We start from the raw sequence: 15,169 nt of genomic DNA, 5'->3' as shown, positions 1-15,169 counted from the left end.
AAACTCAACTGCAATTATGATATTAGCTTTAGATAAAGGAACACTTTCAATAGGTTTCCTATGTAATATATTTTCTTTAAAATTTTACAGTTTAATCAAACTGGGATGTAGAAAGTGACTAGTACTATGTTTTGATTTCAATCTGTAATACCTAATTATATTATATCTCATTAATAGCTACAATAGTATACTAAGAGGTAGAGAGAGACACTGCACCAAAGTTTAGATCAACATATACTGTACTTTTTCCCTTTACTCTGTCTTGAAACTTTATTGTTGATGACATTAAGATAAAAAATACATAATACCAATATCTAAGAAGTAAGAACAAAACTCTGTGCTACATAAAAGGGGCACCGGATGGTACAATACATGAAGGATCACATATACAGTAGAGTGGTACAAATGTCAGACACTCTAATTAGTCATAGGGATTCCTAAAATTCTTCAAGAGGTTAGGAATATCATAACCTAGCATGTCATCAACTGTTTGTATCATTTTTGGTTTCAATTTCTCAAACTTGTCAATATTATAACCATTCAAGGTCTCTCTGAAATGTTCAACATCTGGGAAGTCACCAGGAGGTAGATGGAACTCCCTTTGTACCTGTTTTTAATAATTTAACAATCATATATATATATGCATTTTAAGTGTTATCAAAGCAACATGCATGTGTGTAGACAAGAAATAATTACATAGTTCCGGACTAATAATCTCGGACACATCCAAACCTTTGATTTTGAATAAACTCATAATTATAACTCATTAAGGTGTGATTACTGATTTGGATGTGTCTTGAACCATGCATTAATTTCTCAAGTGTATTATTCATACCTTTCCAAATTCACCCTCCAAATTATCAATGAGCTTTTGCTGAGCTTTAGCTTTGCCAATCATTGCAGGCATCTCCTTTTTAAGATGACTGATTATATAAGCATGTATCTTGGCAGCCCGGGCTCGTTTTACAAATTCATTGATCTACAATGATCAAAATACACAACTGATATATTATTTATGCAAAGAACAAACTTTAATAAATAAAACGAATTATCTGGATACCAAAGATCAAGAGAAGAGGTAACAGCCTACAAACGGAAGCTATAAAACATATACCACAAGAAAAAGAAGATTCTACGGTGTCAAACTCATATGGAAGAGCTGACCATATTTTTTTTATGTAAACAAATAAAATCTGCATAAGAATAAACTATCAATCAAAAGACAGGCTTCCTTGTAAATCATATCTATTGAGCTACTGCCAACGCCAATCATTCTTAAAACTTCATATTTTTTGCTAACATATGCATGACTTCGATCAGTAATCTCATTCTGGTGAATTTTTTAAATAAACAAAGAAAATAAACAAATAAATAAACTCACTCTTCGATCACAAGCCTTCTTAGGTATATCTTTCAGATCCGAAAGAAGGTCATCCTGTTCCTTTTCAAAGAGTTCCTTGCCAATTGGGCCACTGAGCACATCATTTATAGGCTTGTCGTTGAAGGACCTGCAGAAATAAAGTTAATTTAAGCACAAACGTGGACAGGGCATTCTCATAACCAAGGAAGAGACACTTATATCATGTCTAAATTGCATAGAACATTGATTCAACTTCATGAAAATCCAAACGAAAGAAAACTGAAACTTATTGAACAATTGAAGTGGTCTGTCTTCAACTCTCCATGTCAAAGACCACACCTCAATATTGACAGTGGAGTATATATACACATAAAGTGACCCACCCAATATAAACACGCATGACTTCAGGTGTATTCAGAACCTTCCCAAGTGACCACATTAAGGCTCCATAAACCCTCATCAACTGCAATATAAGACCAAATATAGTTTAGGTTTACCCTGACCATTTTGTGATAGATTCGTTAAATAATTAAATAGAAGTTTAACTACATGAGCTCTTACTTGCTGAGTATCAACTTTGTCTGCCTTGTTCAAAACCACTCGAATTTTGTCATCGTGTCCCCGCAAGGATGATATCACACGCTTGAACTCATCACTGACGTCAAGTTTGTGAGGATCAAACAGGAGGAGTATCAAATCACACTTAGCAGCAAACCAAGATGTTACATCTGTAAAAGCATATGCTCGCTGTGTCCGTTGTTTTTCTCCAGATAGAACTCCAGGAGTATCCACAAATGTAATATGCTCTAGTAGCTTTGAACAGTAGGAGAAGGGTTAAGTGAAAATACAAGAGGAAAATGTAAAACTTTTTCAATGGCTGTAGAGCAACTTACAGGATGAGGCATCTGAGAACACTCAAATTTTGACAAAAAAGCTGTTCCAAACGTTGTCAAACCACTAAATGGCATGTCTGCTTGGACAGCGATAGTGTTACCAGGAATGCTTCTCTCATCAGGTCCAGACTGTACAAAAGTGCAATTTTCTAGTTAAAACTTAAAACTAATGCAATAACTAATTTTCCATGATGACTACAAGATCTATTAATAGATGTGCTAAGAAGGCTCCAAGAATTCAAATCATCAAAGGTTGATACTAATGATATCTACAAAACTCCTAAATGTGTTCCCAATTGTTACTTCCTCAAAGATATTGAATTTCTCAGGATTTAGAAGTCATATTGATTTATGATTTTAAAACTGGGAAAACCTTGAAGGTATTAGAGTAATGTGTGAGAAACTTAGGCTGGCACATACCATGACAACAACAAACCTATCAGTTGTAGGCTCAGGTCCAATATGTGCTCCTATGGACAGTTTTAGGAAGAAAAAAAAGACAAAAATCAGTAACAGAGATATAGAAGTCATGCACATGAACACACAGATATCGAGAAAGGAGAATCACTTGCCTGGATAACCACTTTTAAGCAGATGTTTGATAAATGTTGTTTTACCAGTTGAGTACTGACCCAAAAGCATAACCATTGGTTTGGCATCAAAATCGCTATTTGTCTACAGTATGCAAAGAATCACAATCACTACGGTAGCTAAATGTGTATCTTTGCCCATAGTGAAAAGTTCAAACACGGTAAGAAGATGATTGAATAAAGAAAGGTGACGGTTAATCTAGAGCACCCATACATATTTCAGAGGTACAAAAAGTGTCACTTACCAGTAACGGTGATACAAAATCATTAAAACGGTAAGTAACTTCCAATGGCTTCAACTTTTGAACATAGAGTCTCTTCAAGCCATCAACTATTGATGTCACTGAGGACAGAGGCAGCTATGGATGGACATTTGAACAAAAAGTTCACGTGAAAAACTTATAAGAAGATAGTCGACAATTTCAACAAAAAAATACAGAAGCGAAGTACCAACAGACAGATAAAAGGGTCTATAGAACATATGTCAAGGATAGCCTCCTGTACGGTATTGCCAACTTGATTCATGTAAATATCAGAAACCAAATTAGACTTTAAAAAAATGCACACTTTCAAAGTCCAATATTAGAAACTAGAATAACAATTCAAGACAGACACGTGAAAATTCACATATGGTGTGACAGGCCATTACTAGTACTGGCCAATATTAATATGAATTATATGCTTATAGACAAACAAGTCAAATGATATGTTGATTTCAGCTCCAGGACCCTAATAACTGCCTAAACATATTTGTACTGTTACCTTATAAAAAAGTAAAGATAAAGAGCAACACAACCAAATGTCTCCAACATATACGTTTCAAGATCATGATGGCACAAAACAAAACTAAAACACAATAAAGGTAAAGAATACAGATCAAGCATGTCACTAGCTAATAACTTGCAATGAATATTCAGGGTATTTTATATCAGAAGAGAAGACTAATCCACAGTTCCACACACACACAAAAATAAAACAAATCACGTAACAGTAACAGAATCCTTACCGTCTTTGTTGACTTTGAAGAAAACCAATTACTTGATGGTGATGGCTGCAACTGAGAACTACCTGCAATATTGCTAATCACTGAACTTGGATTTTAATTAGACAAGAAGGAATGAAGAAATCAAAAGCTATATGAATGCCCATGTTCAATAAAGTGAGAAACATATTACCATTCACATCAAGATCTTTCTGTTTATGCTTTCTCTTCTGGATAAACACAGGCAAGTAGTAAGAAGTTTCGCTAAATAAACATCAAAATATAAATAACAAAATACTTACCGATAGTAATACATCCAAACCCTCCATCGTGGGAGGTTTCAGATTCGTCAAATCAACTGAAATAGAGAGGTTAAGCTTCAATTAGATAACTTTATGCAGACAACACCAACATATGTAGACAGCACAAAGAATACTAACTATACACGACAAACTTAAATGTACATAACTTACCATCACTAGTCAGCAGATCATGTGTTACTGGGTGCCCAGATTGTGCCAAAGAAACTAGCTACAATTCAAATGTATAAGTTTCTGAAAATCAATCAGCATTAAACTTGAAGAAAGTGAAACAAACTTTACCTGCATAGCAATGATAAACTCAGTGAAACCAAGATATCCTTGTCGCTTCGAATCTGCAATAGCCCACACCTTATTATGGGAATGGGAGCAAACACGAAAACGATTTAGTTAACAATGAAGAAAGAGCTTCATATCTTGTCCTTATCTATATGAACCACCAAAATGGGAACTAAATGCTTTCACCTTAACCAATTCAAATAACTTACAACAATCAGAGAATTTTAAACACAGTAATTGAAGCCATAAACCTTGAGCAAGTAACAACAAATACATACACAATTATCTATATTCATATTCACTCCATGTTCCAATGCAACAACAACAAAATAAATATATATATTAACTCACAGAGATACAGAAAAATATAAAACCTGTTTAAGATCTTGGCGAGACAAATTGGACATGGAGAAAAACTTGGTGGCATCATTCCCCGTAATGCGTCCATCGCTATCTGAATAAACAAAATGATCAAATCTCAAATCACGTTCATAAAAAAAAATTAACAGAAAAAAATTAGAAAATCAAAATAATTATTAGTACCTGAATCAGCGTAATTGAACCATTCCTGGTAAATTTGTTGGTTATCTTTTGAGCATGTACCTATTGGAAACGAATCGAACTCCATTGTTCTCAAAACGATGCGTTTTACGCTTTTGATAACGCAGATTTTGGATCTCTCTCTCGTCGTTTGAGAAAGTGCTTATACGACGATGGAACTTACATTAACATTGTCGTATTGGGAAATGGAAAATGGAGTTGGCGCAAATATGAGGTATTTATTTATTTTCTGAAAATGAAAAGTAAAGTTAAGAATTTAATGCGTGTGTGATAGATATTTAAGATTTGAGTACTTGCATTTGCAGTTAATGCACGCGAACGCGATTTGCTTCCAAATTTAGATTGTAATAATAATGCTAACTTCACGTTAATGGAGGTTATGCCTGTGCCCTTATTATTATTTTACTCATTTTTAAATATTAATATTTTATAATGCAAGTATATATTTACTTCATTTTTCAACCATATCATTATTTATTTTCAACCTTCTGTGATGAGATTAACTAAATTTATAAACTGGTTATAGCCCCTTAAAAAAAGATCATAGATAGGTATTTGAGCCAGGTAGCCTTACATACTTTTAAGTAATTATTGAATTCGATGACTTTACACTTAACTGGAAAGAATAATATTGTTGTCACAAACATAACAACATCAATATAATGAGTCGCACATCTTTTTGTCCCATAACTTGTTTAAATATTTAATTATTAAATATTTTTCTGATCAATTACAGTTCATGATACATGAAGTAACACAATGTTCTAGAACAGAATATGTGGTCTCCAATATAATAGGACGTAAAATAGTATAGTAGCTTTGCTTTCAGGTCATAGTTCCAAGCTACTAATATAGCATAAATGTGCAAACATTTGCATCTTGACTTTGATTTCATTGCTTGCCTTTACGTGCACTAGAGTTTGTGCCATGTTAATAGGTCTGAATGAGTGACTTCAACTCATCTTGGTTGGTGATTTAATTACTAAACCATTCTCACTCATTAAATTTAAAATTATTCCTTTTTATTGTATTATATAACCAACCGTTAGATTTACCAAAAGACCCTTTTTGTTGTGAAATTCTCTTCAATAGTATTGTGAGAATTATTGAAGGGAAGGAAAATGTAACTAAAAATATTTTGAGAATTATGAAAACTATAGCCTTAAAAATCATCTGTATTAATGTTATTATTTTGAATAGTTATTTGAAATGATCATATAATTGTCTACCAATAAGGCGTTAGTCTAATAATATAAGATTTTATTAGATTCTCAAGGTCGATGATTCAATTTCTAGGAGTTTCACTTGTTGGGAGGGCCAACCACGAATCCAAAAAGGATTAGTTCCTTGTCCAAAGTGAGGAGATACAGTTAGTAGTAGGGGTGTTCAAATCCAGATCGGTCCAATAATAAAACCAAAAATCGATCCAAAATATACCAAAACCGCAAAAACCGAATACGTTTGGATCGTATTAGACTTATTTTTTAAAGACCGATTGGTCCAGACCAAATTTTGGTTTCACCTCTTGGATCTAAACCGATCCAGACCGGACCAAAATAGTATGTAAAATTTAAGTGTGTAATACTTTTAAGTGTCTTGCAAACTTAATCTTAAGTCTCAACTCCAAAATTATATCTATATTTTATTTGTTATATTCTATAACACACACTTATATATATATATTGTTCTATTTTAAATCATATTGATTATATTTGATACACTTTTTAGAACTCAAACCAATCACACAACCAAATGAAGATGATTCAAGTGTTATTCTCATTAGGTGCTTTATTATCAAATTTATTGTTGTGAAAGTATTATTGTTATTAATCATCGATGGAACACTATAACTGCTAAAATTACGTTGCAGATGCTTCTATTATTGTTATTGTTATCTTTTTGTTTTGTTGTCTTGTTATTATTGATATCTTGTTATTATTGATATTATTTTTTGCTTGTCTTACTGTTTATTATTATTTTATGATGTTGTTTACTTATAATATTGTTGTATACATTTTAATGTTGTGGAACACTATTTCTATTATTGTTTTATGCTTAATATTTAGCCATTTTTATGAATTTTTAATGTAAATGCAATTTCTATATTTTATAAAAAAGACAATCCAAACCGAACCGAAACCGCATATTATATTTGGATCAGATTGGATCGGACATCTTAATATAAATAGACCAAATCGGTTCACACCGAATGTAAATTATATGTTTGGATCAGATCATTTTTTGTCTAAAAACCGATCTAAATAGACCGCGAACACCCTAGTTAGTAGTAGTACACAAAAATCATATAATCGGGCTAAACAAAACCGAGTTGGGCTAGATGAGACACATGAGAAAGCCCATTAAAACGGCACAGCGTGTTGAAGGAGTTTGTGGAGGTTTTCATTTTCATTGAAATATTGTTTCACTTTGATAGCAAAGTTTTCCTCTCCTTGTTTTGTAACTTAGATTTAGATCTAAGCTCTCTCCTCTCCGACACGGTTGCGTCCACGTCATCTACGGCGCTTTCACATGTACGTTATCTCTTTCGATCTCTTTAATTTCTACTTAGATCTCTACTCTTTCAATTTGATACTATCGCTCAATGCAATTACATTATTATTATGAAAAAACCAATTTAGTTCCTCAATTTCACAACCTCGTTGGATTTAGTGAGTTTAGGTGAACCTTTACGAAACATTTTTTGAATTAATTTTGATTTGATTTCAGTTGAAATTGAGTTTGAAGTGAATTGAGTTATGTTTAGATTCGATGTTTTTATTCTGAAATTAAGTTTGTAGTAAAACTCGTTATAGAAGTGTTAATGAACACAGAAGCTACATTTGTCATTTCCCCAAACCAATCCATGGTTTTGATGCAAAATCAATGCTGATAGAAAATTGCCGAACATGTTGGCGCAAAATTCAAACCATGTTCACGTCTTTTGAAGTTCAGAATGTGCAACCACACACACACTTTAGTGACTAATGTGAGACACACGATTAGCGTGTGTCACTTAAACCTAATATAGCTTAAGATGAATTTTACGACATTGGAATGTAGAATTAACCGAAGGTTTAGTTTAGTTTAGTTTCATTTCCAAATGTTTACTTGAAACTAACTATTTAAATGGTTTGTGTGTGTATCGGCTAGCAGAAATATGCCTTCTCAAAAGGTTGAAACGGGTCATCAAGACACAGTCCATGATGTTGCAATGGATTACTATGGCAAGCGACTGGCTACAGCATCGTCCGACCACACCATTAAGATAATTGGGGTGAGCAACACAGCCTCTCAACATCTTGCAACCCTTATTGGTCACCAAGGACCAGTTTGGCAGGTAGCATGGGCTCACCCGAAATTTGGCTCAATACTTGCCTCATGTTCATATGACGGGCATGTTATTATATGGAAGGAGGGCAACCAAAACGAATGGACTCAAGTGCATGTCTTTGGTGAACACAAGTCATCTGTTAATTCAGTCGCTTGGGCGCCTCACGAGTTAGGCCTTTGCTTAGCTAGTGGTTCGTCAGATGGGAATATCTCTGTTTTTACTGCAAGAGCAGATGGTGGCTGGGATACTTTGAAGATCGACCAAGCTCACCCTGTTGGTGTCACTTCTGTGTCATGGGCTCCCTCAACTGCACCTGGTGCTCTTGTTGGTGCTGGCTTGCTTGATCCTGTACAGAAACTGTGCTCAGGAGGTTGTGATAATACTGTGAAGATATGGAAGCTCACCAACGGGCTCTGGAAGATGGACTGTTTCCCTGCTCTCAATTTGCATACAGATTGGGTTCGAGATGTTGCTTGGGCACCCAATTTGGGACTTCCTAAATCTACTATCGCTAGTGCTTCACAGGATGGTAAAGTGATTGTATGGACTGTGGCCAAGGAGGGGGATCAGTGGGAAGGGAAGATTTTGAATGATTTCAAGACCCCTGTTTGGAGGGTTTCATGGTCATTGACCGGAAACATATTGGCTGTGGCTGATGGGAACAACAATGTTACTTTATGGAAGGAAGCGGTAGATGGGGATTGGCAACAGGTGACGACAGTGGAACCATAGAATCTGGCTTTTTGAAGTCTTGCTTCTTAATTTGATATTATGGTTAGAAGTTTCTTTTATAAATATAATTGATTCTCATTTTGTTTCTTTGCATATTATACAGTTGAGAAATTGTGCTTCATATTCCCTTAGTTCCTTAAACTTTGTGATCCATTGAACTTTCTGTGCTTAAAAGAATGAAGTTAGATAGCATGAGTTGATTTTTGATCTTTAGTTTTTCAACCATGTAATGTGACATTTTATTAGAAAATTGGATTTATATCATGTGTGTTGCATAAATTTGCAGCTATTGCTTTTATTTTTTAGTGACATAATTGTCAGTCAAAACCATTGGTGCATGTCCTGGTGCATCTGATGTTCAATTTCATCCCTCTAGACAATGGGAAGGTGACTCCCATTCTGTTTTGACAAAGCCCTTAGGAACCCAGAAGACAATGTCGGTCATGGAAGAGGGTGATCTCCCCGGATCTTGCTATCTGTAGTCATCGGAAAGTGCATATCGGGTTAAGGGCATAAGGGTAGAGAATAGAGAATAACCTTGACGCTATCGAGGCAGGCATCAGTCCTTTATTCCTGACTCTCAAATAGTCTATTGTTAGCGGGATATCTTGCTACACTATTGTTTCTAGAATACCCTAGGATCATCATTATTGGTGTCTTTTCTCTTAACATAAGCTCTCACTAATGTATCAGCACCCGCTCTTACTGAGTTGTCCTGAATTTCCCATCTTTATCTTTAAGACAAGGCCCCTGTGGGCCCAAAACTGAGATTAGTTCGCCAACCGCGACTCGGGAATACTTGGGCTCCCTTCGTTTGGTCTATGATGAGAGCACATTGCTTCCATTCCCTTCCTTTTCTATTATGTTCCTTTACTTTCTCTCCAAACATACAGCATTAGGAACCAAACCTTGTTCTTCATCTTAATACAACAGTTTGGAAAAGTAACTGACTCCAACAAGTATAGGACACTACATAACGTTTTCTTTCTTTTGCAATGACATGATCTTTTTCGATCATGGATAGAGATAAATAGAAAACATCTCTGTTGCTTGTGAGATGCCAGTTTATGGAAAATTTTAACAAAACGATTTTCACAACTCAATTCCTCTGTTATATACTGCAGCATAGCATTATCATTGCTGGCCCATAGCAACACTGTTAATTTTTATAAAATGCATGTCATAATTATATAATTCTTAGATAAGCAATCAAATTTGAGTTTGATGGTGTTTCTATTTTTCTTTCTTCCCTTTTAAGATCTCTACAAAATTACGTAGTTACCAGAATAAAGTTGAAGTTTCCAATTTACATATATGGGGACATATAGTTAAGCTGTCTTTGGTTTTCCTTTGTCTTTTTAGTACTAGAGGTTTAGTTTGCTGCGTCTTGTATTCTATGAAACATTTATAAGCAGTCACAGTTGCATAAAAATGCACGTCTATTGTATAAGATTCAAATGATTTTGAACTTGCTTTTTATTGAACTAAGTCAAATCATGTATACATGTACAGTAATAATAGAATTAGGTGTAGATAAAAGATCAAAAAATGAAATAGACAATTTCACTTTCTTTCATCTCCAAAGACCAAACCCTTATATAAGAAGCCATTAATTCATAAATGCATAAAATAAGATCCCAAATATAGAGGTAAGACAACAGTGGCACACAGTTATTGAAGAATAATAATAATAATAATGTATTATAGATGGTGGAGTCCATTCAAGTGGAAGCGTGCCATAACGTGCTTGATCAGTACAAAAGTCTGTATGGACAAGCTACACCAGACCTGCTCCTCTAACCTATAAAAAGATATAGGTTCATGCTTCGAGGCTCCGCATAATATTCATTATCTTTTCATAAAAGTAACTTCATTTTCAAATATGAGAGAGAGAGAGACGTGGTCCAAATCTAGAAACACTAGTGCTTCATTTGGATTAAGAGAAGAAAGTAGCAGAGAGAAAAGAGACTGAAAACAGAGAAATAGAATGAAATTTTTGTGTTGTTTTGTTGTATAGAAAAAGAAGATAAATTATTGATTTTACTCCTTCACTTTTTCTCCCTCAATTTCTCTTCATGTAAGAGAAGGAAAATTTTTGGTGGGTTCCACTTCGTTTTTACTCTCTCTTCTTAAATTCTCTCCCGAAACCAAAAGAGAGAAAAAAAAATTTTCTGCTCAATTTCTCTATTCTCATTTTCTTTCTCCTCTCTTTCTCTCCTACGGACTCTACTCCTAATCTTAATCCATGTTGTGGGTACCTTAAGTATTCATATTTCCTATCACCAAATCCATCATTAGAAGCCTGAATCTAAAGAATGTATTAACATCTCAACCAATATTGTTCAGATTCACGTAATGGCCACGCATATATTTCCAAAGTCTTTCAAATTTTGATCAACTATCGATACATTGGAACCTAGTCATTTTAACAAACACCTAGGCGTGGCTTCATTAGCAATTATTAGTGGCATACAATCACGTAGCATTAAAAATATGAATATTATTGGCATCATACATAAATATTGTTTCATATATGATAGAACTTAATAGAATTATTCTAAGGGGATAGGAGCTTTAACAACAAAAAAACGTGTTGACATCTAAATGGAGAAAGATTATTAGGTGGGAACTTACTGGAACCCACTATTTCATCCTACAACCAAACTTGTAGCAATCCAAAATCATCATCAAAATTTGTATGGTGTTAGTTAAATCCATCCTTACAAAGATAGATATCACATAACATTGGTAGACATGGAAATAAGGTTATAGCAATCATCAAAACCATATCAACATACCTTCTATATAAGAAACAAAATATTAAAAAAAAATATTTATAGGAAAATAAAATGGTGACTTTACTAAATCTACTCAATTGGACAATTCAATTTTTGATACAGTAAGAACATAGTCTAAATTTTAAATGACCGGATATTCACTATTAAATCATTCAAATTTTGATACAATAAACCATAATCTAAAATTTTAAGTCTCAGATTTTCATATACACATCAGAATCCCTTTTTAACAATGTGTGGAAATGTAGAATAGGATATCCAATGAAAGGGTCACACTTCAAACACAAGTGAGTTTTATTGAGGAGAAAAACTTGTATAAAGACAAATACATTTTAGAACTTTTAATCTTATCATTTAAGATTAAATTTAAATAAAATTAAAATATTAATTTATTATCATTATCTTATTCGTTGTCTCTACATCATTTCATCTCCACACAAAAAAAAGTTAGTATTAGATGCAGCGTTGACTTAATAGAAGTCCGTTGCCTAGCATCATTTCATAACATATTATTTCATTATTTTGCTATTGAATGATAACAAAAAACAATAACCAATAATTCCCAAGGTGCAAAATAATGGTAGTCACGTTCATCACAGAGTAGGATAGAAAATGCACGGAAACCCAAATATCTTACAGCACAGCACTTTCCTTTTTTGGATTTTCTCATCAAAGTTCAAAGCCAAGCCACAAGTTTATTAACAATAGAACAGAGTGAACAAAGTTTTTGAATGAATTGATTCCTTTCTTACAAGGTAGAAATTACATCACAAGTTTATTAAAATTTGTTGAAGTGAAAAAAAGATTAGAGCATTAATAATAATAACTAAATCTAACTTTATTAGAGCAACATTAAATTTCTTATATGACAAATTAACAATGCAAACCCAGATTGGAATCACACAACAAATCCGAATCCATAGATCATTTCATTTTTTTAATATCAAATCTTTAATCATATAGATTACAATACTTCTCCACTTTTTATTTTGTTCTTTAACACTTGAAAATATTAAAAACAAAGTAAAATAAAAACCATGGTCTATCACAACAGAATCTTACTCTCACAGAATTAAAGATCATATTACAAATCTTATATCTGATAATCATTTCCATGTTTTTTTTCCGAGTAGTAAAAAAAGAGAAAATTAAAAAATAACAAAAAATGAATTTAAAGAAGAAAAAAAAGAAAAAGCATTACATCAGAGACAGAGAGCGGTACGCTGAAGCTCATCGTCACCGTTAGCCACCTCAGCATCAACATCTAACGGCAACACATTAAGATCAAACGGTAACGGCGCTTTAAACGACGATGAAGCGATGTCGTCTCCATCATCAACAACCGAAGACGATGAGTCACAGTCGCTATGGCAATCCTCCGCCACAAGCGGCGGAGTACGAGGATATCTTCTTGTCATCTGCGGCGGAGGGACGGCGGAGGGAGGACGAGGGCCGCTGAAGGACTCAACGGTGCTGCTCATACCACTAGAAGCTGGTCTATGAGGATTAATAACACCATGATCATTGAAACCAGCGCCGCCGCCGTTGGCGGCGGTGGTGGCGTAGTAACGGTGGTGATCGAAGTAGGGATCATTGGCGTGGTGGTTATAAAATGGTGAAGGGTTGATAGGGAAATTTGTTTTCGCTTTCGGGCCACGGAGGGATACAGCCGCCGCGTCGTATGCACGCGCCGCTTCCTCGGCGGAATCGAATGTTCCTAGCCATACCCTTGCTTTCTTTATTGGGTCTCTGATCTCCGCCGCGAATCTCCCCCACGGCCTCTTCCTCACGCCACGGTACCGTGGCTCCGCCGCAGGTACCAACTCCATCGCCGCCGTGGCCGCCGGTCTTTTCCTCATGATAAGTTTTTTATAAAAAAACGAAGAATCTGATTAGGAAATAGGGGAAAAAAAGAATGACCCAGATTCAGAAAAGATGAAAAGATTCGATCTTGGAACTCAGAAAGAGAAATCGGAGCATGGAATTATAAAGGGTGAATCAAAGGATGGGTTTTATGAAGAAATAGGAAGAGAGAGAGAGAGAGAAATGAAGACCCAGATTAGGAAAATTAGAAAAGGTGTGGTTTTGGAATAGAGAGAAACATTTTAGAGTATGAAAATTGAATTGAATGAGTATTTCACAAAGAATGGATATTAAGGAGAAGAAGGATATAGATGAATGGAGGGACAGATACACCTTCTTCTCTTCTTCGCCACAAAAATATATATTAATAATTTAAATAATAATAATAATAATAATAATAATAATAAGCTTTCTTCTTTGTGGGTTTTTCTGTGTTCCAATTTCGTTTCTTTTTATTTATCCCTACTTTCTCTTTCTTCTTTACTCTCAATTTAATAATTCATTTTTAATCGAGGTGAAACTATTTGAAACATCTTTTTGAAGATGTGAGCAACTACTACATTATGTGATAATATATTAATATCATGTCTATATATATATATATGGATTGGTTGTGCTTGTTTCCACTAAATAAAATATTTCTATGCTAATAAGAGAAATCTGTATAACAATGTTTAGTTGTCTATGAAGAGAAAAGATTTTGGATGATTCGAGGATGTGGTACTTGATCAATGTAGGGACTTATATGAGTATAAAAATAGAATGATGTGAAAAATTGTTACTATTTTAGTTTATGAAAAATATACAGATACCTTGTTTGTATTGAGAATATAAAATTCTTTATTTAGTACTCCAATCATGGCCTTATAGAATAGGAAACTATAATTATTAATTTTGTAATATTTAATATTGATTTTTCTCATTTAAGAATTTTTATGAGTGGGTTAATATATGGTTGGGGTATGTTGAGAAAGTCCTTGTGGTTTTGAACTTTGAAGAAGATAAATAAATTTGGGCTAAGGTAGTTTGGTGAGGTACAATAGTATGTGTTTCTTTTTTAATCAAAAATCTATGCACCGATATTCTAAAATTTTTTACATCAATAATAATTAATAAATCAATAATAAATAATTAAGTTATAGCGTAAAAAATACTCAATAATAAATAATTAAGTTATAGCGTAAAAAATACTCAATAATAAATAATTAAGTTATAGCGTAAAAAATACTCAATAATAAATAATTAAGTTATAGCGTAAAAAATACTCACAGTACATAAATATTAAATCGTTTGGTTTTTCAGTGGGTAGTTTACATGCACACGGTAAAAGGCACAGTTAATTGCAGCTGGTGTATCTTCAAACTTAATAAATATATATTTTCTTATGTCAGAAGCAATGGATCTCGATTTTGGAAACACTATACGCCAATTTCAAATAAACCATGGATTTAATCTTTATT

The 15,169-nt window shown here is 33.8% G+C and overlaps 3 protein-coding genes across 5 annotated transcripts; 1 reads left to right on the top strand and 2 right to left on the bottom strand.

Annotated features, from left to right (window-relative positions):
- On the bottom strand, positions 226 to 5,191 carry LOC109342084 (EH domain-containing protein 1). 2 transcript variants are annotated; one of them, XM_019580087.1, is made up of 16 exons: positions 4,968 to 5,191; positions 4,799 to 4,878; positions 4,428 to 4,496; positions 4,299 to 4,356; positions 4,128 to 4,183; positions 4,019 to 4,055; positions 3,850 to 3,911; positions 3,089 to 3,202; positions 2,826 to 2,928; positions 2,674 to 2,723; positions 2,254 to 2,382; positions 1,922 to 2,173; positions 1,744 to 1,823; positions 1,382 to 1,508; positions 836 to 979; positions 226 to 607 (listed from the first exon to the last, which is right to left on the bottom strand). In XM_019580087.1, exons 1-16 carry the CDS (start codon positions 5,050 to 5,052, stop codon positions 422 to 424), a joined length of 1,632 nt encoding a protein of 543 aa, XP_019435632.1. In that variant the 5' UTR covers positions 5,053 to 5,191; the 3' UTR covers positions 226 to 421. The 2 variants fall into 2 exon arrangements, with proteins under 2 accessions (XP_019435632.1, XP_019435634.1); XM_019580089.1 differs by lacking the exons at positions 4,799 to 4,878; positions 4,968 to 5,191 and having other exon boundaries at positions 4,299 to 4,352; positions 4,428 to 4,498.
- LOC109342088 (protein transport protein SEC13 homolog B-like) lies at positions 7,371 to 9,248 on the top strand. Of its 2 annotated transcripts, none has more exons than XM_019580094.1 (2): positions 7,371 to 7,516; positions 8,139 to 9,248. In XM_019580094.1, exon 2 carries the CDS (start codon positions 8,143 to 8,145, stop codon positions 9,046 to 9,048), a length of 906 nt encoding a protein of 301 aa, XP_019435639.1. In that variant the 5' UTR covers positions 7,371 to 7,516; positions 8,139 to 8,142; the 3' UTR covers positions 9,049 to 9,248. The 2 variants fall into 2 exon arrangements, with proteins under 2 accessions (XP_019435639.1, XP_019435640.1); XM_019580095.1 differs by having other exon boundaries at positions 7,401 to 7,516; positions 8,136 to 9,248.
- On the bottom strand, positions 12,871 to 14,004 carry LOC109342089 (ethylene-responsive transcription factor 7-like). The gene has a single exon (XM_019580096.1). It carries the CDS (start codon positions 13,703 to 13,705, stop codon positions 13,049 to 13,051), a length of 657 nt encoding a protein of 218 aa, XP_019435641.1. The 5' UTR covers positions 13,706 to 14,004; the 3' UTR covers positions 12,871 to 13,048.

This window comes from Lupinus angustifolius, chromosome LG02 (assembly GCF_001865875.1).
Source record: "Lupinus angustifolius cultivar Tanjil chromosome LG02, LupAngTanjil_v1.0, whole genome shotgun sequence".
NCBI lineage: Eukaryota > Viridiplantae > Streptophyta > Magnoliopsida > Fabales > Fabaceae > Lupinus > Lupinus angustifolius.
The sequence above is the reverse complement of the archived record's forward strand: the minus strand, read 5'-3'. Positions and strand labels throughout refer to the sequence as shown.

What these genes read in the sequence shown, in the direction of transcription:
- LOC109342084 (XM_019580087.1), bottom strand. Translation starts at nt 5,052, where the DNA reads ATGGAGTTCGATTCGTTTCCAATAGGTACATGCTCAAAAGATAACCAA. An exon ending in TGATCTGCTGACTAGTGATG is followed by an intron (nt 4,184 to 4,298) that starts GTAAGTTATGTA and finishes TCTCTATTTCAG; the next exon opens with TTGATTTGACGAATCTGAAA. An exon ending in GTTCTCAGATGCCTCATCCT is followed by an intron (nt 2,174 to 2,253) that starts GTAAGTTGCTCT and finishes TACTGTTCAAAG; the next exon opens with CTACTAGAGCATATTACATT.
- LOC109342088 (XM_019580094.1), top strand. Translation starts at nt 8,143, where the DNA reads ATGCCTTCTCAAAAGGTTGAAACGGGTCATCAAGACACAGTCCATGAT.
- LOC109342089 (XM_019580096.1), bottom strand. Translation starts at nt 13,705, where the DNA reads ATGAGGAAAAGACCGGCGGCCACGGCGGCGATGGAGTTGGTACCTGCG.